This window comes from Ceratotherium simum, chromosome 1, assembly GCF_057802395.1.
Source record: "Ceratotherium simum simum isolate JZ-2026a chromosome 1, ASM5780239v1, whole genome shotgun sequence".
NCBI classification, from domain to species: Eukaryota; Metazoa; Chordata; class Mammalia; order Perissodactyla; family Rhinocerotidae; genus Ceratotherium; species Ceratotherium simum.
Window position 1 is genome coordinate 940678 of NC_141900.1, and position 21510 is coordinate 962187.

The 21510-nt window shown below is 48.2% G+C and overlaps 2 protein-coding genes across 7 annotated transcripts in view; one reads left to right on the forward strand and one right to left on the reverse strand.

Moving 5' to 3' along the window:
- Nucleotides 1-1362, reverse strand: part of URGCP (upregulator of cell proliferation) — a 72983-nt gene extending 71621 nt beyond the window's left edge. For 2 of the 3 annotated variants that reach the window (XM_014793620.2, XM_004438315.3), the window contains exon 1: nucleotides 1007-1362. The gene's annotated coding sequence lies outside the window, so the exon portion shown is untranslated. The remainder of the gene's footprint in view (nucleotides 1-1006) is intronic. The other variant, XM_087440301.1, reaches the window with a different exon arrangement.
- UBE2D4 (ubiquitin conjugating enzyme E2 D4) lies at nucleotides 1351-19954 on the forward strand. Of its 4 annotated transcripts, XM_014793622.2 has the most exons (8): nucleotides 1379-1462; nucleotides 8237-8300; nucleotides 11968-11999; nucleotides 12097-12174; nucleotides 15266-15371; nucleotides 17182-17275; nucleotides 19045-19086; nucleotides 19491-19954. In XM_014793622.2, exons 1-8 carry the CDS (start codon nucleotides 1439-1441, stop codon nucleotides 19711-19713), a joined length of 663 nt encoding a protein of 220 aa, XP_014649108.1. In that variant the 5' UTR covers nucleotides 1379-1438; the 3' UTR covers nucleotides 19714-19954. The 4 variants fall into 4 exon arrangements, with proteins under 4 accessions (XP_004438374.1, XP_014649108.1, XP_087299134.1 ...); XM_004438317.3 differs by lacking the exon at nucleotides 19491-19954 and having other exon boundaries at nucleotides 1351-1462; nucleotides 19045-19437; XM_087442457.1 differs by lacking the exons at nucleotides 1379-1462; nucleotides 19491-19954 and adding an exon at nucleotides 1492-1570 and having other exon boundaries at nucleotides 19045-19437.
- The last annotated feature ends 1556 nt before the right edge of the window (nucleotides 19955-21510 follow it).

Consider the following 21510-nt stretch of genomic DNA (forward strand, 5'->3'; position numbering starts at 1 on the left):
TCATTAGTAAACTCACCATCCAGAGATAACCATCGTTGTCACTGAAGTTTATATTCTTACACAAATATATAAACATTTATAAAAATTTGGGATCATTCGTTCTATGAGGGGAGAGCCACGTAAACAATTCGGGGATGGACGACTCACTGACTAACAGGAACACCAAGAAAAGGTGCTCCACCAGGGGCATTCAGGGGGGTGATGCTTGAGCTCGCCTTGCAAGGTGAGAGATGGCTCTGCTTTGGGGGAAGGAAAGAGGGAGCTTTCCGGACAGAGGACAGCCACGAGTAAAGGAACGTAATGAGAGCATGATGGAAACCCTTCATAGTAAGCCAGCTGGACCATACTGGATTTTGAAGAGCCTTATGCGACAGGGTGTAATCCTTGTAGGCCGTGGGGCATCCTTGTCGAGTTTTGGGCAAGGGACACGGCTAGGGACCATGGAAACGTCTATAATACATTTTATATTCTGACTGAGTACACACACACAGGTGACCATATGTTGGCCAGAGACAACCCCAGATTACACCTTTGGGCCTAGAGTAATTATACTGCACTCCCCTTTCACTCCCAAAAATGCATGATTTTGGAGGATGCGTGTTATCATCTACACACATACACACAACGGAACTTGCACACTTCTCACCTTTACTATGTGAGATGCACTAATATTTTGTATTCTGTATTATTCCAGTTTTTAAATGTTGGCTGCAACCCGTTAAACTGATTTCGTGACACACTAATTGTTCCTAATCCCCAGTTTGAAAAACTCTAACCTAGATACCTGCCAGGTCTTGGGAAAACGGGAAGGAGACAGAGAATTAAGTTTGGATGTGCAGTGTAAGGCCGTGGTTCTCAGCCTAGGCAGCGCCATAAAATCACCCGAAGCATTACTGAAAACGCACACCTCCAAGCCCACTGCATTTAAAACTTTGTTATGTGTATTTCTACGGAAAGAGCTGTGACATATTTGACACGTAACACGTAAAAGGGTATGAATACTTACAGACTTAAGTTCAAAGCAGAGCTGAGAACCACTATTTTCAGGAGTACGCGACAGCCTGGGAGGGAAGCCCAGGAGGCAAGGACAGGGAGCACGGCCGCCGGCCCCTCCCAGGTGCTCGGCGAGTCACTGTTAAACCAACGAGCGCCCCTCTCTCCGCCGGCCTCCCCAGACCCTCGCTGACCCGGGGGCTGGGCCGCAGCGGGCGCCACACAGCAAGCGACAGACGACGCGGCCGCTCCCGCTCGCCAGGCCCACTCCGCTCGCCCGCTCCGGGACGCGCCAACCGCAGGACGCCGGCCCCACAGTGCCCCGCGGCGCGCACGCGCAGGCGGCCGTTCCCGGCTTGCAGCGCTGCGCCGAGGCCGAGCCGGCAGCGGGCAGCCTCTGGCAGCCCGGGGCCGAGCCGCCCCCGTCTCCAGCAGCTGGGGTAGGATGGCGCTGAAGCGGATCCAGAAGGTAAGGGGCCCTCCCCCGCTAGGGCTTCTTGCGAGTCCGAAGCGTCGGGGTCTGAAGCCTCAATTCGCGGGCGGGGGCGCCGTGGCCCCCAAGTGAACAGCGGCTGAGGTGAGCAGACCACGGCGACCCCTGCCGGGGGTGGGGGGGGGAGGCGGAACCGCCGCCGGCGCGGCCTTAAAAGGGCACGGCGCGGCGCGCGAGGCGGGGCCAGCGTCACGTGGGGCGGTGGGGCGGGGTTGGAGGGGCGTGGCCGGAGTCACGTGGGGATTGCGTCAGGCTGGCAGGTTGGCTGGTGGGCTAGGCGGGGCGGTAGGGCGAGTTGACGGTGGTGCCTGCTGCGATGTTTAGACTCAGGGCTCTGTCGTTGCCTGTCCCGGGCCACGAGAAGGCGCCGGTTGTCTGAGGAATGAGGGCTCGCCCTTGTAAAAGTGTCGGGAGGGCTGGGCGGGGGAGTCGTGGTTGGAGCTGGGTCCTAAGGAATGAGTTGGAACTCTGCAACTGGAGAAAAGGGACAAGGGCGTTCTCGGCCACAGGAAGACCGCGTGGCTTGGCTTGGGGCCCAATGAAAATGACCGGAGCAGGATGCTGAAGCAGGGGCTGGGAGTGGGTTAATGGGCCTGGACTGGGTCTTAGGGCCAGTGCTGGGATAACTGTTTTTTTATCTTGTAGGTAACTGGGAGTCGTTATAGGCGATTAATATATTGTCAAACTAAAAAGCAAATTCCTGTTATTTTATCCTCAAAACGAATTTATTCCAGAATACCCAAAAGAAATGCAATTCAGAATGTACATGCTATGGCAAACCATAGGCAAATCCGGAAAACTTTTTTAAAAGAGGGTTGCTGCTTTTATAGAGAGAAAGAGATGGGGGAGGGTGCTGTTCTAAGTGAAAGTGCATTGGGGGAAGGTAACATTTCAGGGAAGCAGTGGCTTCTCATTGGCTGAGCTTGTCATTTCTCATTGGCTGGGCTGTTGCTAGGTTGAGAGAGAAATCTTCCTTCAGTAGTAAAGTAGTTTTACTTCCTGTCCAAGATGCACGCAGGTCTCTTCCTGTTTGGTGTATGATGTGGTGGGAGAGCTCCCCATACAGGGCTTCGCAACTGTGATTTAGTTATGATTTCTTTTATTAATTCCCATGATATTAACTAGAATTTGGAAAATGCACAGTAGTAGAAGAAAGAAAACATATTCCCAATTCTACCACCTTACCATTTGTTGACATCCTAGCATATCTACTACCAGTCTTTTTCTTATACTTTAAAGAAAATAATCATACTGTATTTTGTATCCCACTTTTTTCACATAGCCTTAAACGTGAGCATTTTCCATGTTGTGAAACAGTATTCATAGTCATAATTTTTAACACTAACTTTCTGTAAGAAAGTGACCAGTAACTTAATCATTACCTGTAGCGAGTAAACACATGGACATGGGTGTTGAGGGACCTGGGGTAGAGAATGAGGTCACCTGTGGTAGGACCACAGGCAAGGCACTTAATCGTTCCCAGCCTCTGTGTCCTATATAGAGTTGTTTTAAGACTTAAATGAGATGATACATGTTTAACACATGCTTGGTATATATCAAGCACTAAATATGAGTTAACTGCCATTGATATTCTAAATTCTTCATAAGAGTGCTGTGATGAGCATTATTGCACAGTAGGCTTAGATTTGATTACCAGAGATGGAATTACAGGATCTCTAAGGGTGTGACTCATTTTTTATAATTAGCTCTCCAAAAAGGAATTTTTTTGGCAAATTATTCTCTAAAGGGGTCATCTGTCATCCTAGGACTTTGAACCCGGTGAATCACATGCTCAGATCTGTGTTATAACAAGATCCTTCTGGCGGTGATGTGGCCTGGAGTGGGCCAGAGACTGGTGCAGAGGGAGAGTAGAGGTTATTGTGAAAGTCCAGCAAAGGCTTTGCCCAGATTAATGACTGTGGAATGGATACCAAGGCAACGGCAGTACTTGAGTGACATGGCAGAGGTAGAATTGACAGGACTTGAAGAAGAGTATGTGGTGTATCCATCCACAAGATGGATAACTGGGTAGATGGTGGTGTCATTGCCTAAGATGAGGAATCAGAAGTTTTGAGGACAGGGAGCAGGGTGGGGGAGATAAGGAGTGTAGGTTTGAACCTAGATGTTTGAACACGTAGCCTGATCATATTTATAAAAGGGAGAACTAGGAGAAACAAGTTAGGACCTTGAGGCTGAGATGGCAGCCATAGATATAAGGTAATTGAAGTCAGAAGGCTAGGGAGAACTTGCCTTGACAGGAATCAATAAAGGAGGAAACCAGAGCTGGCTTCCTGGGTATGTGACCTATATTGTCTCACAGGGCCCTTCGCTGTGAAGAGCCCTGTCCCTGGGTTAGTGCTCTGCAGTCACCATCTTGAAATTCAATAATTATTGAAGAAGAGACCCTGTATTTTCATTTTGCATGAGGACTCTGAAAGTTATGTAGCAAGTCCTGGAAGAAACAATGCAATGGTAGGAAATGTCTTGAAAAATGTGTCCAGTGCACGGTGGTGAGAAGGCAACACTGGGACAAGTTAGGAAGCCTTGGCTGCAAGTGACAGAGGCCCAGCTGCCCTGGCTACAGAATTGGAGGTCCACAGGACTTTGGGAGTGACTTTGGGGCTCCTGCTCTGTTTCCATGAGATTCTCTGGACTGAGCAGCTCTGGGCCCCATAGCCCACTGGGCATCCCCTAAGAAGAAGAGAGACGCTGGCTTCCAGAAGTTCTCTGAGAGCCAAGAAAATCTTTTTTTTTTCCTTTATCTACTTGTTATGAATTAAGTTACATGCTCATTCTTGAACCAGTGAGTGCCAAGACTGCTTTTAGAATGTCTGGTTACTGCTAGACCTGGAGCTGAGGGTGAGTCATCGTCTCCTAAGAGACCAGAACTGAACAGGAGCTCTGCAGGAAGGAGGAAGGGGGTGGTGCCAGCAGTCTAAGGCCTGAGTCAGGAGAGTGGCCTTGCACTAGCTGCCCCCTTAGCTCCCAACCCACAGCCCTTGCCAGCCAACTTCATCCCTTTTTTATAAACTGTTTCCAAAGAGTTGAATATTTGTAGATGAACTTTCGCTTTATTGATAAAATATTTCCCTCAATTAAACAAGAGTACTCATTTAAAAAATCTGACTATGTGTCAATGTAATGTTTCTAAATGTCTTCAATAGGGACAGGGATTTATGTGGCAGCATTACATTTATGTTTATACTATTAATGATAATTATTTTTTGCTTTCTAAAGCAATGCATGTTCTATAGAGAAAATTTGGAAAATGTCCCAAAATGTAATTTTTTAAAAAGTCGTCTATAGCCCTGTGAGGTAGTTGTGGTTAACATTTTGATAGATTTCATTCCAGTCTTTTTGCTGTGCGTGTGTTTCCAATTGTCGTAGTCACATGGTACATCAAATTTTACATTTTGCCTTTTTCTTCTCTTTTTTCCTTAAGGTTGTATCATGACATTTTCTCCTGTTACTCTGTAGTCTTTAGAAACTATAATTTTCAATGATTGCATAATGCTTGATTTAGCTTTTCAAAAAAAGTTTACTTTTTCTTGTTATAAATGATAATTGTTCTATAGAAAGAACTTGGAAAATCAGGAAAGTATAGATAATACCGTATTTTATCTGCTCTAAGATGAACATTTTTTCACATCTCTGAAATTGGGATGCTTCTTAAAATCACTGTCAGCCAGCCAGCAGTTGTGACTTAGTTGTCACCGTCTGTATGCATGAGCCAGATCATGGTAGTGCATACTGAGATAAGTGAATTGTTGGTGTGTTGGCTTTAATTGCTTTAAAAATGTCTTCAAAAAAAATACTGTGATTTAGGATTGAAAAGAAAAGCTTTTGTGAACACAGGCACAGAAACAAAACAGTGGGGAATCAATTTTATATTCATGGAATAAATATTTATTATTGGAGGAAAGATTGCAATTCCCTCTATTTCCCTGCCAAGCCAACCAATGCTCCATAAACCCCAGAAAGGAAGGTACCATTGACCCTCAAGTCAGTGAGGCTGGGTCACCTTTACTTGCTGAGGTTTGTGCAAAGAGATTGTGTATCATGGACCTTTGCAGAATGGGTATCAATGGCTCGGAAGAAAACTCCAGAAACAATAGTGGAGGCCTCTTTAAGAATCGCCACATTACCATTGCTTGGAAAGCACAGAGGATGGTTGTGAGAACATCCATGGCCCAGGGTTGACATTAGACTCTAAGTGGGAAGAACCAATTTATTTATTTCACTTGTTTTTCCTTTCTTGTGTGTGTGTATGAGTGATAGTTGATTAAAAAAAAAAAAAAAAAAAAAACCTATGCCCAAGTAAGCTTAAAAGAATTCTTTCAATAAAAATAATTTTAAAATAAAATTGGAAGTTTTAAGTGAAAGAAAGCATTCGGTCTTAGTTGAATTGCCAGTGTGTTTTCTTCCTTAGTTGTACATAAAATAAAGTCGTGACTGACAGCAGATGCCATCTTGCATTTGATGAAATGCAGTAACAGAGCAAGCTTGTCTGCTGGTTTGCTTAGCTACTCTCCTCTGTAACACACTAGACTTTCCTTTCTTTCCTTTTTTGAGGGAAAATAATTATTTTAACGTGCATAGTCCTTTACAATTAATAAAATATTTTATATAGTTATTGGATAGGTAATAAATAGCCATGGTTCAAAATTCAAAAAGTACAGAAGAGTCTACAGGAAAATTCTCCCTTCCACGTCCCCAGCCATCCAGCTCCTCTCCCTAGGGGTGAACAGTGTTAGGAGGTTCTTCAGTGTTCTTCCAGGACTAGACATCTTCCACCCATTCCTCATCCCTCTTTTTATGATACTAATGAAAGCATCTTCTATGCACTGTCTCCTTGATTTTTTACTGGGTGCACTTGTATACATTATACACATTACAAAATTTATAGCCTTACAGTAGTGCTGGCCAATTGGCAGGCAATTGTTATCATTACAACTTAACAGATAATTATACTGAGACCCAAAGAGGTCAAAGCGATTCTCCCAATGACAGAGCTGGGACTCAGGTCTTCTAGGCCCTATTAGGAAGCACAGGAATGCAATATAGGAGTGGACTAGTTTCTTTCAAATCATGCTTCTTCCTTCAAATGCCAGTTAGCATTAGAAACCCTTTGGTGCTGGTTGGAATCTATCAACAGAGACCCCCCCCTTCTGGTCTTTGAGGAATCATTAAGTCTTAGTAACCATTTACCACACCCCTAAAGAGGGACAGGGAACAGCCCATGCAAACATGTGGAGGTATAGAGAAACCTGGCGAGCTGGGGGGAATTGGCCTGTACTGCCAGCTTTTCCTGCCCCCGACTGTTCATATGGTGTTTCCAGGATTTGCCTTAACAGTCCTTCTATCAAAGAGCTCATTCATTCAGGCAGCATCGCAGAGGGTGTAAACAGTCCCCTACAGAGTGGTGGTGGAGGTGCCGAGGACACAGCACAGAGGTGAGCAGGACAGCACTGTTCTGCGCAGGTTTCTGTAGCCATACTGCATTTCTGAGTGTGTCCTCTGGTCCCCTTGCATTACCTTAGTTGTTCCCCAAGTTCATTTCTACTGTGACAACTAGCAATGCTGCTTACAGGGTGCTTACCAAGTGCAACCCATTTAGATACATCAGATACTGAGAACTGACCAGTGCTGTTTAACCTTCTGGGAGAAAACATGGCCTTGATTTGTAGTGTTTGCTGGTTTCTGTGGTGTAAATACGACCACCATGGCCAATTATATTTGAGGGGAAATGGGATGGGTACAGGATGGCCAGAGGGGTGGAGTTACTAGAATGATCAGCATGCCGGGACATAAGGTGAGATCAGGAGGAACTCTGTGGATGAGCTGTTTCATGCTTAGTTCAGGTCAGGTGGAATATCATCAGCCAGGGCTGAACTTCGTGCATGTACCCCAGACCCCGGGGTTTGCCATCCCTTGAGGAGTTTTGCTGCCACCTGATGGACCATTACTTGTGCCTCCTTCCTTCCCTTCAGAACCTCTCTGGAAACCCCAAGAAGTTTACCCAGATGTGGAACCTGGGGAGGATGGGGAATATTAGGAAACACTCAAGCTCAAGTTTGAGAGTCACTGCCCAAAGACTTGGGCCTTGAGGCTCATGCTGGGCCAGGATACCTTTTGGGGATTGTGGCCAGAGTTGGTATCCCATTAAGAGAATCTAGTTATGGTGAATTTCCTGTTCCCCTGTTGGTACATCGAGTAGCACTGCTAGACTGACTCGCATGTCCTTGTCTCCGGCTTGGAGCACTAGGACTTGCCACACACCCGGTGGTGGGTAGGACAGTAGGGGAAGTAGACTGATTGAAATACAGGAGCCCTGCCCTTGATTGAGCACTTCCTCTGGGCTAAGAGCTTCCATGCATTAACTCAGGAGCCCAGAGCCCTTCTCCACCTGAGTGGGGGAGAGGCTAGGCTTGAGCGTAAGGCAAACACACGTGAGACTCCTTGCCCTGCCCTCTTCCAGCTCTGTGACCTTGAGCAAGTAACTTAACTCTTAACTCTTTACATTCCAATTTCCTGACTTACAAAATGGAAATGGTAATACCTACTTCTCAGGTACCTTCAAAGCCATGAGCAGACCCTCAGGTCACTCGTTTTCATTAGCCAGACCAACCCCCTCCTGAAGCCTAGGAGCCCCTCCCACCGGGAGAATGCACTTCTGGCCCAGAGGTTTGGGGTAGAGCAGCATCCCAAAGGCACACACCAACTCTGAGCCCACTGTCTTTCATGTTCTAGGAATTAACCGACTTGCAGAGGGATCCTCCTGCCCAGTGCTCCGCAGGACCTGTGGGAGATGATTGTAAGTAGCTTTCAGCGCTCCTAATCACAGGAGCTTTGCAATCAGATTTATCAGCCCAGCAGTTTTTTAAGGTTTATCATTGTTTTCCCTTCATTTGCTCATGAAGTGCTTTCTCATTAGAAGCATTGAGTCCATTGCCTGCCTGGTCAAGATGCTGCCAGAGAAATAGAAGTATAATAATGTACACCTGAGATTTATATAATGTTCTAAATGAATGTTACCACAGTTAAAAAAAAGATGCTGCGAGAAATCACCACCTCCCTCCACTGGGGCACAAGAAAGCCGTCTTGTCCTGAGGCCCACTGGCTTCTGGAAAGTGCCTCTGACCAACTAAAACTTGGGTGTTGCTGTAGAAATGGTCATGAAGCTAGTCATGGAGGACCTGCTGCTGTACTTGGAGGCAGAGCTGGAGGGTTGGTGAGGGGCAGCAGGCTTGCTTCTTGCCTCTGCCCAGGGGAAGGACAGTACTGTTCTTTTCTCCCACTTGCTTCCCCAAGGGAGACTGAAGAAGCAGCACTGGCTAGCCCTCTGCTGCCCTCTAAAGTTGACCAGCCAGAGGCCAAGCTGCCCAGCCCTTGAGTTCCCCAAATCCATACTCTGCTCCCCACCTGACCTCCACTCTCTGGGCTTCTTAGGCGCTGGGACACTCATTCTTTACTGGAGGCTGCAGTAGCTGCAGCTGTGGGAAAAGTAGATGGGAAGGGAGAGACTGTGTGTCAAAGAGGGGTGGTGCCCTCTGAGGACACCACAGAATTAAAAACAGGGACTCAAACAGAACTTGTACACCAATGTTCATTGCACCATTATTCACAATCGCCCAAAGGTGCCCAAGTGCCCGTCAACAGATGAATGAATAAGCAAAGTGTGGTATATACATCCAGTAGCATATTCTTTAGCCATAAAAAGAAATGAAGTTCTGACATAAGCCACAACATGGATGAACCTTGAGAACATGATGCTAAGTAAAATAAACCAGAAACAAAAGGACAAATATTGTATGATTCCGTTTATAAGAAATATCTAGAGTAGGCAAATTCGTAGAGACAGAAAGCAGAGTAGAGGCTCATAGAAGCTGAGGGGAGGTAGTAATGGGGAATTATTTCATGGTACAGTATTCCTGTTTGGAGTGAAGAAAAAGTTTTAGAAATGGATAATGGTGGTGGTTGCACAACAGTGCAAATGCACTTAATGCCCTTGAATTATATAGTTAAAAATGGCTAAAGTGACATATTTTATGTTACATTGTTTTTCACTTTTTTTATTGTGTTAAAATACACATAACAGGGGCCCGGCCTGGTGGCATAGCAGTTAAGTTCACACGCTGCACTTCGGCAGCCTGAGGGTTCGCAGGTTCAGATCCTGGGTGTGGACCCATGCACCACTTGTCAAGCCATGCTGTGGCAGGTGTCCCTTATAAAGTAGAGGAAGATGGGCACGGATGTTAGCCCAGGGCCTATCTTGCTCAGCAAAAAGAGGAGGATTGGCAATGGATGTTAGCTCGGGGCTAATCTTCCTCACAAAAAAATTTAAAAATTAAAAAATACAATACACATAACGTGGGGGCCAGCCCCATGGTGTAGCGGTTAAGTGCGTGCGCTCCGCTCCTGGTGGCCCGGGTTCGGATCCCAGGTGCGCACCGATGCACCACTTGTCAGGCCGTGCTGTGGTAGCATCCCACATAAAGTGGAGGAAGATAGGCACGGATGTTAGCCCAGGGCCAGTCTTCCTCAGCAAAAAGAGAACGATTGGCATGGATGTTAGCTCAGGGCTGATCTTCCTCACCAAAAAAAATACACATAATGTGGAGTTTACCATCTTAACCATTTTTAAATGTCCAGTTCAGTGTTTTAAACACATTCATCTTGTTGTGCAGCCGTCACCACCATCCATGCCCATAACTCTTTTCATCTTGTAAAACTGAAACTCTATACCCTTAAATGCTAGCTCCCCATTGTGTTACATATTTTACTACAATAAAGAAAGAAAGAAAAATTTCACGAAGCTGGAAGAACAGAGGAGGTGGTGTCACCTGTATGTGTGCCTATACATCCTGCGGGCTGAGGCTTAGAGCAGCTGAGGGTGGCCGGGCAGAGCCGCTGAGAAAGGAGGTTCCGAAGGTGTTATGTGACAGTTGAATGAGCAAGGGTAGCTCTAGCTCCACTGTTTCCTGGCCCTGCTTGTCACCCGATCTGTGTTGTCCTTCCAAGCATGCCAGGTCTCCATAGCATGTGTTCCCTTCTTACCTCTCACTTAAGATCATGTCAGTAGGGTCACTGGTAGGATGGAATTGGTTCTGATTCAACCATAGCTTTCTAAAGGTGCCCTCTATGCTTGCTCTGCACCACGCACACCCTCCCTTCACCGTGGCCCTGTCCTGGGAGGCAGCTGTCATTCTTGGAAAGGTTAGCATCAAGGCTGCCCTCACACTCAGTACCTCGGTGTATGGGGTTTGTACAGCCTTGGACACTAGCTAACCTTTTGGGGCCATTCCGTGCCTGCCCTGTGGGTAAATAGCTCCTTTCTAGCATCCCTCTGCAATTTCCTTCCTCTTCCTCTCTCTTTTACGGCCTTTTCTTCTGCCTGTGCCCCCAAACCCTGCTTAGCCCTCAGCAGCCCTCAGGGGTTCAAGTGAATCAGACCAGAGGGTCCCAAACTGTTCACCAGAAGGAGCCCCTTTTATTAGCTACCCCTCCCCATGGGCTCCTATTCTCTAATATGTTCATTATCAAAAACTCTTATTTAATAAGGAATTCCATTCCATATTATTATGAAGCAAAGGTAGATCTACCTGCGAGCCACAGCTAATGATTAGCATGAGTTGGAAGAAAAACATCAAAAGCAAAAGAAGTGACACTTCCATCAACTCAGGCAGCCTTATCGCAGGTGAAGGTGTTATCCTCAGTAACATTTCTTTGAAATATTGCAAAAGGTCATGTGCTGCCTTGACTGCCTTTAGACACCTCTAGGGGTTTGGAGAACCTCGCCTTTAGTCCCCGCACTCGCCTCCCCCACGCCTCGGCAATTTCCTGTCCTGCTGTTGGGGGTAGAGTCTGTGGGTATTTGAACAGGTGGCAGGAAACCCAGGACAGGACCAGGTCTGAAACCTTGGGCTAATTCCACACCCATGATGGAGCATAAGACAAAATTCCCTAGAGAACAACAGACCCTTCAGATGGTCTCAGTAGCCACTCGGGTGGGTGGGCAGGCACTTTCCACAGAAACTAGAGTAAATTGCCCTGGAAGCCTTGGAGGTGTGTCACTGGCCCTCCAATGACTGGGCCAGCCTTGCTGAGAGTGCAGGAGCTTTTGTAGGGAAGAGTAGAGTGGTAAATGTAGCCTGAGATGCCGGGGAGGGTACCAGGCATGATGTGCAGCAAGAGAAGGCTCTGGCCCACTAGTGAGGGAGCACAGCCTGACCACCAAAAGGTGAGGACCTGGAAGGGAGGAACGGAGGGGCTCGTCTAGGCCCTGTCCCCGGGTCCCCAGAGCACAGGGCACTGCCTTGAGGCTGTGTGGAAGAGGACACAGATGCAGGGCAGCCCCATTGCGGCCAGAGTTGAGGGTAGTCTTAGGTGGATGACACCCTCTAAACTGAGCAGCTCCCTTTTGGTGGAGTAGACGTGTTTGTTGGGAAGTGTCTCACGTTCCCATCTCTCTTGTTTTGCAGTGTTTCACTGGCAGGCCACCATCATGGGCCCGGTAGGTAGTTGCTGCTGCATGCACCACTCTGGCTTTGCTCCTGCACTTTACACTTTTGTGTGTGCACTAATCTGCCTTCTGTGTCCTGTCCTTCCAGAATGACAGTCCTTACCAAGGAGGCGTTTTCTTCCTGACCATCCACTTTCCTACAGATTACCCTTTCAAGCCCCCAAAGGTGAGGACGGGGACAGTGTGTAAGGAGGGGCCTTTTCAAGTCACTGCTGCTCATGGGGCTTCTCCCACCTTCATGGTTACAGCCTCTCAGGACTTTAAACTCTGGACTTTCAGAATCAATCCCTGCTGTGGCAAGGGCCTCCCTAAGGTAGCCATGGTTTCAATAGTGCTCCTCGTGGTTGTGGCTGAGTCTGGCCAGGTCTTGGGCTCAGTTCCCTTCTTTGAAGTCCTTTTCAGGCTGGGACAGGGGATCTCAGCCCCTGCTCCAGCGACATTGGGCAATGTCCTGGGATATTTTGAGTTGTTAAAACCTGGGGTGGGAGGTGGGGAGGGGATTGCTACTAGTTCCTAGTGGGTGGAAGCCACACTGCTGCTCAACACCTTACAGTGCACAGGATGGCCCTGAATGTTAGCAGATGGAGACACCCTGGTCTAGGACCCCAGCACATCACCTCCCTTCCCACACCCTCAGTCTCCGTAATCAAGTTACAAGAGTAGTGGGCCTTCCTTTGCCTTCACACACATCCCATCCCATCAGTGGGGCCTTGAGAGAGGACAGTGCCACCAACAGGAGAGAGAAGCCTGAGGGGAACTACTTCACCCTGCCTCACTCAGGCACCACATGGCCCTGCCCAGAGGAGTCCTGCCCTCGGGAGGCTCACGGACCTGTGAGGGAGTGGTTTGGTAGAGAGCTGGCCAGTGCCAAGGAGAAGCACAGAGGGGGAGGTGGGACAGGACAATGAGAGTGGGTGGCAACGGGAGCCGGGCGGTGGGGTGGGGCGATCACAAGCCGGTGTGCGGTGGTGGGGAGGAGGCCAGAGGGGTGGCCTGAGGAGTTGTGTGGGGTGGACTGCTCTGCTGCAGTGAGGAGTAGAGGCTAAATGGGGTGGAGGCTGGGGTTGTGCAGGCAGGGCAGGTGGCATGGAGGAAAAGAGGCAGATTCTGGGGTGTTCAAAGGTGGAGCCGACAGGACAGGCTGCAAGTCAGGTGTAGTCATTCAGCACTGTATGTGTGACTCACCTCATTTTTAACATTTTTTATTTTTCTGATTGCAAAACTGGTAAGTATTGATTATTTTTAAATTAGAACATTGGAGAACTAACTAATGTGCAGATGGAAATCGGTCTCCTATAAACCTACCCACAGAGAAGACCACGGCAAACAGCCCGGTATACATTCCTCCATGTTTTTTCTGCATACACCAATATATATTTTTATTGTCATTTTTAAAATAAAAATATCAGTTCTGGTTGTGAACGAGGAAACTGAGGCTTTGAGGGGGCACATCATTTCCTGGAAATGGCACAGCTCATAGAGGAGGGTGAGACTTGAACCCAGGTGTGTTAGCCTACTTTTTAAAAACTTTTTATTTTGAGTTAATTTTAGACTTTGAGAAAAGCTGCAAAAGTAGTACAGAGTTTCCATATATCCCTTGTCCAGCTTTCCCTGAAGTCAACGTCTTACGTTACTGTAATATACTTATCAAAGCCAGGAAGTCAGTGTGGGCCACAGTGCTCTGAACCAAACTGACCACCTTATTCAAATTTTACCAGTTTCCACTAATGTTCCAGGACCCTGCACAGCATTTGTTGTCTTGTTGTCTTCATCTCCACAGTCTGTAATGGTGCCTCAGTTTCCCCAGTCTTTTATGACCTTGGTGCTTTTGAGGAATATTGACCAATTATGTTGTCAAATGTCCCTCATTTGGGGTTTGTGTGATGTTTTCTCAGGGTTGGACTAAGGTTGTGCATTTTGGCAAGACGTGTCAGGGCCCCATATCTCAGTTCGTGATGTGTCTCACTACCCTGAGGTTGGCTTCGATGGTTCAGTTGGAGTCAGACCCTCAGCCCTGTGTGCACATTGTATCTGAGCCTGTGTGAAGAAGCCCCTCTGGGCTCCCAGCTATAGCTCTGCCCAGGCATTGCCACCAGACGCCACCCCATGCCTCAGTGTTTTAAATCACGGTTAAATGTGGTCAGGATCCTGGAGACCTTACCAGCTTTTAGCAGAGGAGAGTGGGGTGTGCTGGACAGGGAGGGACAGATGCTAGAATATGCCAGATTTGAGTGTTGCTGCTGTTCTAGGGGGTTTGGTTGAAAAAGCAGGCTCCATGGTCACTAATCCACCCATCCCTCCCCTTTCCCTGTTGAAAGATGCAGACTGTCTTATAAAGTGGTAATTTTCCAGCTTATCTCCTGCATTAGCATGTGAGAAGCTGAGGACCTTTCTTAAAATAAACAGATAGGACGTATATCGTGTACATCTATTGGGCATTTTCAGGATCCCTAATTGCCCAAGGGCAAAGCAAAAACAGTGGCTATTATTAGAAGACAAGAAGTAAGCACTGAGAGTTGGGATCGCTTTAACAAGGAGGGATGTGAGCTGAAAGGTGAGAGTATTGCTCTACAATAGAAGAAAGTGTTTCTCTCTTTTAAAATCTCCTTCCACAGGAGCACAAGATAAAGTAGACTGATGTTTTGGCAGGAATTTTCTGACTCTATAGAGGGAATCTGGCAAGATTGCATGAGCTTCTTTATAGGAGATATTGAAGAATAAGACAGATACTTACTGTCTGAGATGCTTTGGAAGTTTGACCCTTCCTGGGACAAATCATTTGGCAATAGATGATAAATCTCACGTGGACACAGTCTTCCTCTCCCCATATTCTAAAGTAAGTTCTTTTCTTTAAAAAAAAAAAAAAAAAGTTTTATTATAAACCAACTTAGGCATACAAAATATTGTAAATAATATAATGGATGCCCACGCATCCACCATCCAGCCCAAGAACTCCATTATTCAAGAAGACTTTTGAGTCCTTGCCGCCGCCCTTCTTATTACTCCTCAGAGCGTGCTACTTTGGGAGGGATGGTGTCAGTCGCCCATGCTCACAATGAGAACCCAGCAGGGAATGGGTCTGAGGACTTCTCCTGGAGTGCCCCCTCCTCTATCCTGTTAGGGTTCGGGGTGGGGAGCCAGCTCACCTAGGCCTGTGCAGGGCTGGGTACTTCTGCCTTCCTTGGTTCATAATCCAGATGGGCAGTGTCTAGGACATCCCTGTGGTCTGTCTGACTTAAGGTCCCTCGTCTCTGCAGGTTGCTTTCACGACCAAAATTTATCACCCCAACATCAACAGCAATGGTAGCATCTGCCTCGACATCCTGCGGTCCCAGTGGTCTCCAGCACTGACAGTGTCAAAAGGTAGCCACCTGTGCCAGGCTCTGACATGCTTCACGTGCTCTGCCTCATGCCTGCCGCTCACACAGCAGCGTTCCTACCCCACACTCCTGGGAGGAAATGGAGGCTCAGAGAGAGCAGGCAGCTTCCCACAGACCATGGTCACAGCCCGTAGGGGAGGAATCCTGGTGATGTTCTTCCCCATGGATCAGTGCTCCAGCCAGACTGTTGCATGGGTACAAGAAGAAAATATTGATCCTATTTACACTTTTCATCTAGAAACAAGAAAGGCAAATGTTACATTACCTTCTCTGTTCCCTCATTTATTCATTCATCCAACATGGATTGTGATTCAGCGCTGAAGGAAGGAGATACAGGGTCTGTCCCCATGGAGAAATCCTCCCTCCCCAGAGCAGTGTGTTGAGCGCTGGTCTCTGGATGAGGCTGAAGAAACCAGTCTAAACTGGGTTTTATTTATGCAGATATTCCTTCTGAACTAAGATGGGCTGAACGTGGCTGTGTGTGCACTGCTACCCAAATATAGATGGTGTGAGTGTCCTGTCAGTAGATTGGGTGGGATGGTGAAAAAACGAACCAAGAGAAACAGAGTCCCAGAGCCCAAGAAAATAAGAAGAGAGAAGTGTGAGGCAATGCAGGCAGTGGAACTTCGGCAGAGGGGCAGCTGGTGGGAGCAGGCTTTTGAAGACTCTGCATCCAGAGGAAAAGCCGCCCATCCCCACCCCCCCATGGTGGTGCACATCCCTGTGGTGGCAGAGCAAGCTCCAAAATTCAGGTGTTTGAGGGACAGCCCGATGTCCTGCGAGATAACTCCATACCCAGGAGCCTGCTCCTCTTTGAGCTGAAACCTCACCCCACTGCCACAGGAGAAGTACTAGGAGGAAGGGCCAATTACAATCTAGCAGCTTCATGTGCCTTTGGCTGTGGGGGTCAGGACACTCCTTGAGCCTGAAGGAGGGCAAGGAAATCAAAGTGGCAGGGAGTAGGCCCTGGAGTGTGGAAGGAAGGAGGGGACAGATGGAGCCCGCCAGCCCTCCCATGACATGGTCTCTGAGCACAGAACAGCAGGCAAGTAGAATATCTTGAAAAAGGCGAACTGCCCCTCTCACCTGTAGCTTACCTGTGGGAGACTGTGGTCAGGACTTGGATGGCCTCACTGAAGTGAGGATGACGCTTGTTTGGGGTCATACGGTGGATCCAGAGCAAAGCCGGGAATAACAGTACATTTCCGTCTGGGACCCTAAGAATCTTGGCAGCACAGCTCCCTCCGCTCCTCACCATGACCCTAGTGGGGTGAGGGTCCTCGGGTCTGGAGCAGGCACCGAGAGTGTGCTGGGAGAGCTCAGGACAGGACAATGCGCATTTGCTTGGCAATCACAGACCTGGTTCAGAAACTTGTTTTTACCCATTTGCTGGGTGTTCCAAGTCTGTGTCCTTGGACAAGTTACCTGAATGCTCCAGTTCCCATTTCTTTATTAGTAAACAGGGCCCCTGGGACCAGACAGCAAAAGCGTGGGCTTGGAGCTGAAGACAGCAGCGCTTCATTCAGCAGAGCAGTGAGCAAGGGCTGGCCCCGCAGGAGGGTGTGCCCTAGAGCATCTAAAACTGGACTGCACCAGGATAAAATGGCCATTCAGATAATCGATGGCAAAGCAAATACTTTCACGAGTATCGGGGTGTCAAGCAGAATAATTTTGAGGGGATATTGAGGGGAAGACAATTGCTCCGTCAATAGAGAGCTTGAGTTGGGGGCTTATTGGGCCTGGGGCAACCTGAGCCTCATGGCTGAGCTGACCCCTTTTACTTTTCTTCCCAGTTCTCTTATCCATCTGTTCCCTGCTCTGCGACCCCAACCCTGACGACCCTCTGGTGCCAGAGATAGCCCACACCTACAAGGCCGACAGAGAAAAGTACGTGTCCTCTTTGGGTTGCCTTCCGGCCTTGGCTGCCCCAGGCAGCTCCCAGCGATATCCACCCTGAGAGGGTGCTTCTGGGCTAACCAGGTTCCCTTGGATATCTTCCTGCCCATGCCAAGCCCGTACAGTGGGGATGCCCTCAGCTTGGACTCCTGGCTCTCTCACTAACATATCTTTTGACTCTGCGGAAGGAGAAGGAGATAAAAGCAGTTCACTCTCCTGGATAGCTCATCAGCTGCCACTACTGAACCCTAAAATATTATTGCCAAGCCTGCCCTTGAGGCCACAGAGTCAGTGGTCAGCCAAGAATGGACTCAGAAGGATCTGACAGCAAGAAAATTCTGGATTAAATTCTAAGGTTTAAAGCGTAAGACAAGGGGGTGTCTGCTCGGATACGCCCAAGGTGAGGCCAAGGCCGGTTGAGGTGGGAAACACCACTGTGGTCAGTTTGCTGATTGAGGCTCAGAAGTCAGCAGTGTGTTGCTGTTTTACCGACAGACCCTCACTGTCAACTCTCTGTTTAAACACCGATTACCAGACCCAGAATTGTAGAATTCTGCCCCATTTGGCCAGGCACAACCATGTGCGCTGTAGCATGGGGGGATGTCTATGGCTGCTGAAGCAGGTACAGGTAAGGACTCACCTTCACTGTTGATAACCCCTGAACATGGGCAGCGTGGTAAGAAAGGGCCAGGAGTGGTAGGGGCCCAGGCATCAGGGGCAGCGGCCCTGTGAGAAGTGCTGGATCTCAGCGTACGGTGCAGGGTGGGCGTGGAGGGTAATTGCCGGTTCTTTTAAAGAGCATCTCCAGTGAGTGTTTTAGTTTATTACTTCTCTTCTGTCTGAAGAGATTACAATAGAATGTGGTTTTTCCAGCTTACATTTTTCCTGAAACCTTTATAGGTCTCATTATTTCCCTCACTGAGTTTTTCTGAATGTCAAAGTTAATTGACTAGATTTTAAAATATTTTATTTATTTATTTTTCCCCCAAAGCCCCAGCACATAGTTGTCTGTCATAGCTGCACATCCTTCTAGTTGCTGTATGTGGGATGCGGCCTCAGCATGGCCGGAGGAGTGGTGCCTCGGTGCGCACCCGGGATCTGAACCCGGGCCGCCGGCAGCGGAGAGCACGCACTTAACCGCTAAGCCACGGGGCCGGCCCTGACTAGATTTTAAATTGTATTTATTTTAACACTTGTTATGAGATACCAAAAGTGATTTTTTTCATTGCTTCCTTTGACTACAAATCTCTCTTACTTAGAGTCTCATGGCATCAGATCCCATTACAGTAATGAGGATAAATGCACACACTTACATAGCCCTTAATGGGTGCCAGGCCTGCTCCATGGCTACCGAGGGTGGCACGGACTCATGCTCCAGTGGCCAGGCTCCAAAGCCTGTATCCCAGAGTCCAGTGCTGGACAGCCTGGGACTATTCCAAGCTGACCTCTGTATCTCTTCCTGATCCTCATGCATCCATGTTGTAGGACAGAAGGGAGGAGGAGAGGAGGCTTGTGGCATTATTAAATCTTCCACAGCAGATAGTTGTGGAGAACCCTCAGGACCCACCAAGCTAGGGGTTTATGGCCCCAAGTGATATGTTCTTGCTCCAGGCAGTCTTTATTGTGCTCGTTCATCAGTGCTAGATACGTGAAAAGCAGCAGCAGCATCTCCCACACATAAGTTCTGTTCTCTACTCTGCATTGAAAGGAAGCAACCATTCTGAGTGAAGGTGTCACCCCCCTCTGCTTTTTTCTTCCAGGTACAACAGACTAGCAAGGGAATGGACACAGAAATATGCTATGTAAGAGCCTCGGAGGTTTTGTGGGAGACACTGTCCAAGAGAAGCTAGCCAGGCAAAGAGGGCCTCCCCTGAAACTGAGCTGTCGGCTGAGCCACTCACAGAGCATCATCTCTCCTGCAAACAAGTGTTGGTCGCCCACTTGCTCCAACTGCAGCATGTTGGTACCACTCTCAGCCATCGTGGCTTTGACAATGTCATGTCTTTGATGCCAAATCAATAGTCACTGTTAGGATCTTCAGCCTTCCTGGCTACACTGGAATTGGTCCCTCTACCCCGAATCACTGCTCGTCTCTTGAGAGGACAGTACACCTCCCCTGCCTGGCCTCACTCAGGGTGGCATCACTTGCCATGGCGCCACATGGGAGCCTCGGCCTGGCCCCTCACCATGTGCTCTTTGCTTTTAGAACTCAGTGCCATCCTGGATCCCAGGGCAGAGCAGGCAGGCTTTCCTCACATCCCGTCTGCTGCAAACTACGTCCCAAGGAGTCTCTGCTCATCCCAGGAGGCTCCTGGGAATTGGGAACAGTGTCACTGGGAAGTGGAGGCCTTGTCCTGCGGCTCCCACCGGTCTTCCTCTTCAGTGCCACACGCTGGCATTTTCCCCTGACACCCAGAAGCAGCAAATAGAATGTTGAGATATAAAGCCCATATCACCCCATGAGAGATGACTGTCTTTTTGGAAGCAAGAGCAAAATTATGAAACCTGGAGAGATTTGAGTTATGCTTTTCTATGTGATGAGGTTTTTCACCACCCCCACCTCTTCCCAGTTGGAGCCTACACTAAGTCCAAGTGTGAACCATTCACAGACCAGAACACAGGGAGAAGGAGAGACTTTTAAATGTAAATAAAAATGTAATTCACTCATAACTCTAAATGATAACTGACATTTAAGTCTGCTTTTTTTCCAGGCAGAACAGAAGATATGGAAACTTTTAATAGGTTCTTCAGAACCATGAATTAGAATAGCCTGTTGGGTAACTGGCCTCCTCTCAGGTTTCTGAAGCAATACATTTTAAGGGTTGCCCTTAGAGTTCCAAGCTTTGAGATTAGGTTAGATAGGAGAAGGGCAGGAAAGGGATTACTCTAATTGAACCTCCAAAGAGGGAGGAAAATTGAGGGGCTTCAAAGCTCTAAAGTCAAATTTGTCCAGTCTTTTCTAAGTGGGCTACAAAGCTGGTCCACCCCCAGGACAGCCATGGAAGAAAGGCTCAGGTAGGTAGGAGCGGGGTGAGGGTGGGGATGGGGGAGAAGCAGGAAAATTCTGCAAACCAAATGGCCAGATGGGGCCTGCAGGCCTGTGGAGTTTGAAAGGAAGCCTACAGACCTTGTTCCTGGGGATCAGCAAAAGATGACCATGGGAGGCTGATCTGCTCCAGGAACTCCCAAGTTGGAGTGTGACTTCACTACTGATGTGTTCCAGTGAGAACACTGAGATTGGTCCCACCACCACTTCCTCAGCAAAGCAGGCAGCAGTCTGAGCCTGGTCTGCTTTTCCTTTATGGGGGGTCCCCATTTGGATCCTCTGTTACCATGAGGTTACTTTTTGGGTTCCGTGGGCCCTGTTCCCTGCTTCTCACCATGGTGAGGATTGCCTCTTTAATTTTTGTGTGTGTGTGTCATGAGCTAACATCTGTGGCCATCTTCCTCCACTTTGTTTGTGGGACGCCTGCCACAGCATGGCTTGATGAGCGGTGCATAGGTCCACACCCAGGATCTGAACCTGCGAACCCCAGGTCACCAAAGCAGAGTGTGTGAACTTAACCACTATGCCACTGGGGCCGGCCCCTTTAATTTTTCCTCCTTGCTAACCCTTTGGTCTTTGCTTAAACAAAATGATAAATCTTAATAGGTGGGGAGAATGCCATTATTGCCGTGTCCCCTGGGAAGGCTATCAGCATACAGCTCTGCCACTTTAGGCAGTGGTCGCAATGCACCTTGCAGCCAAGCGTCACAAAGCACGGGAAGGTGGGGTGGATTCACATTTCAGAGACAAGTCAGAGGCTCAGAGAGGGAAGATCCAGGCCCAAGCTGGTGTTGAGACCGTGGGTTCTGTTCTTGGCCTTTCAAGCGTAATAGCTTATGACTTCCAAGAAGCTGATAAACTTTCTCAGCTCCATCAGAATGTCCCCATGCCTGCCCTCTCTGTTGGAGACATGTAGTAGAGAAAGTAAAATCAGCCCTTTGGGATGCGCAGTGTAAGTTATCATTCTCCCTCTGCAAGCTTATGTCCCTGCCAGACCCCTTAGGCCACCACAGTGATGCTCTGCAGGCCTGTCCCCACCAAATCTCCTAGACTCTCACCCTGGGAAACTCTTCTGTTTGTTAGGCCTTCCAGGGCTCAGATCAGCCTGAAGAACAGGCTTCTTAGGTTGAAAACCTTATTTTAAGAGGCACTGTGGTACAGGCAGCTCCCGTGTAAGCCA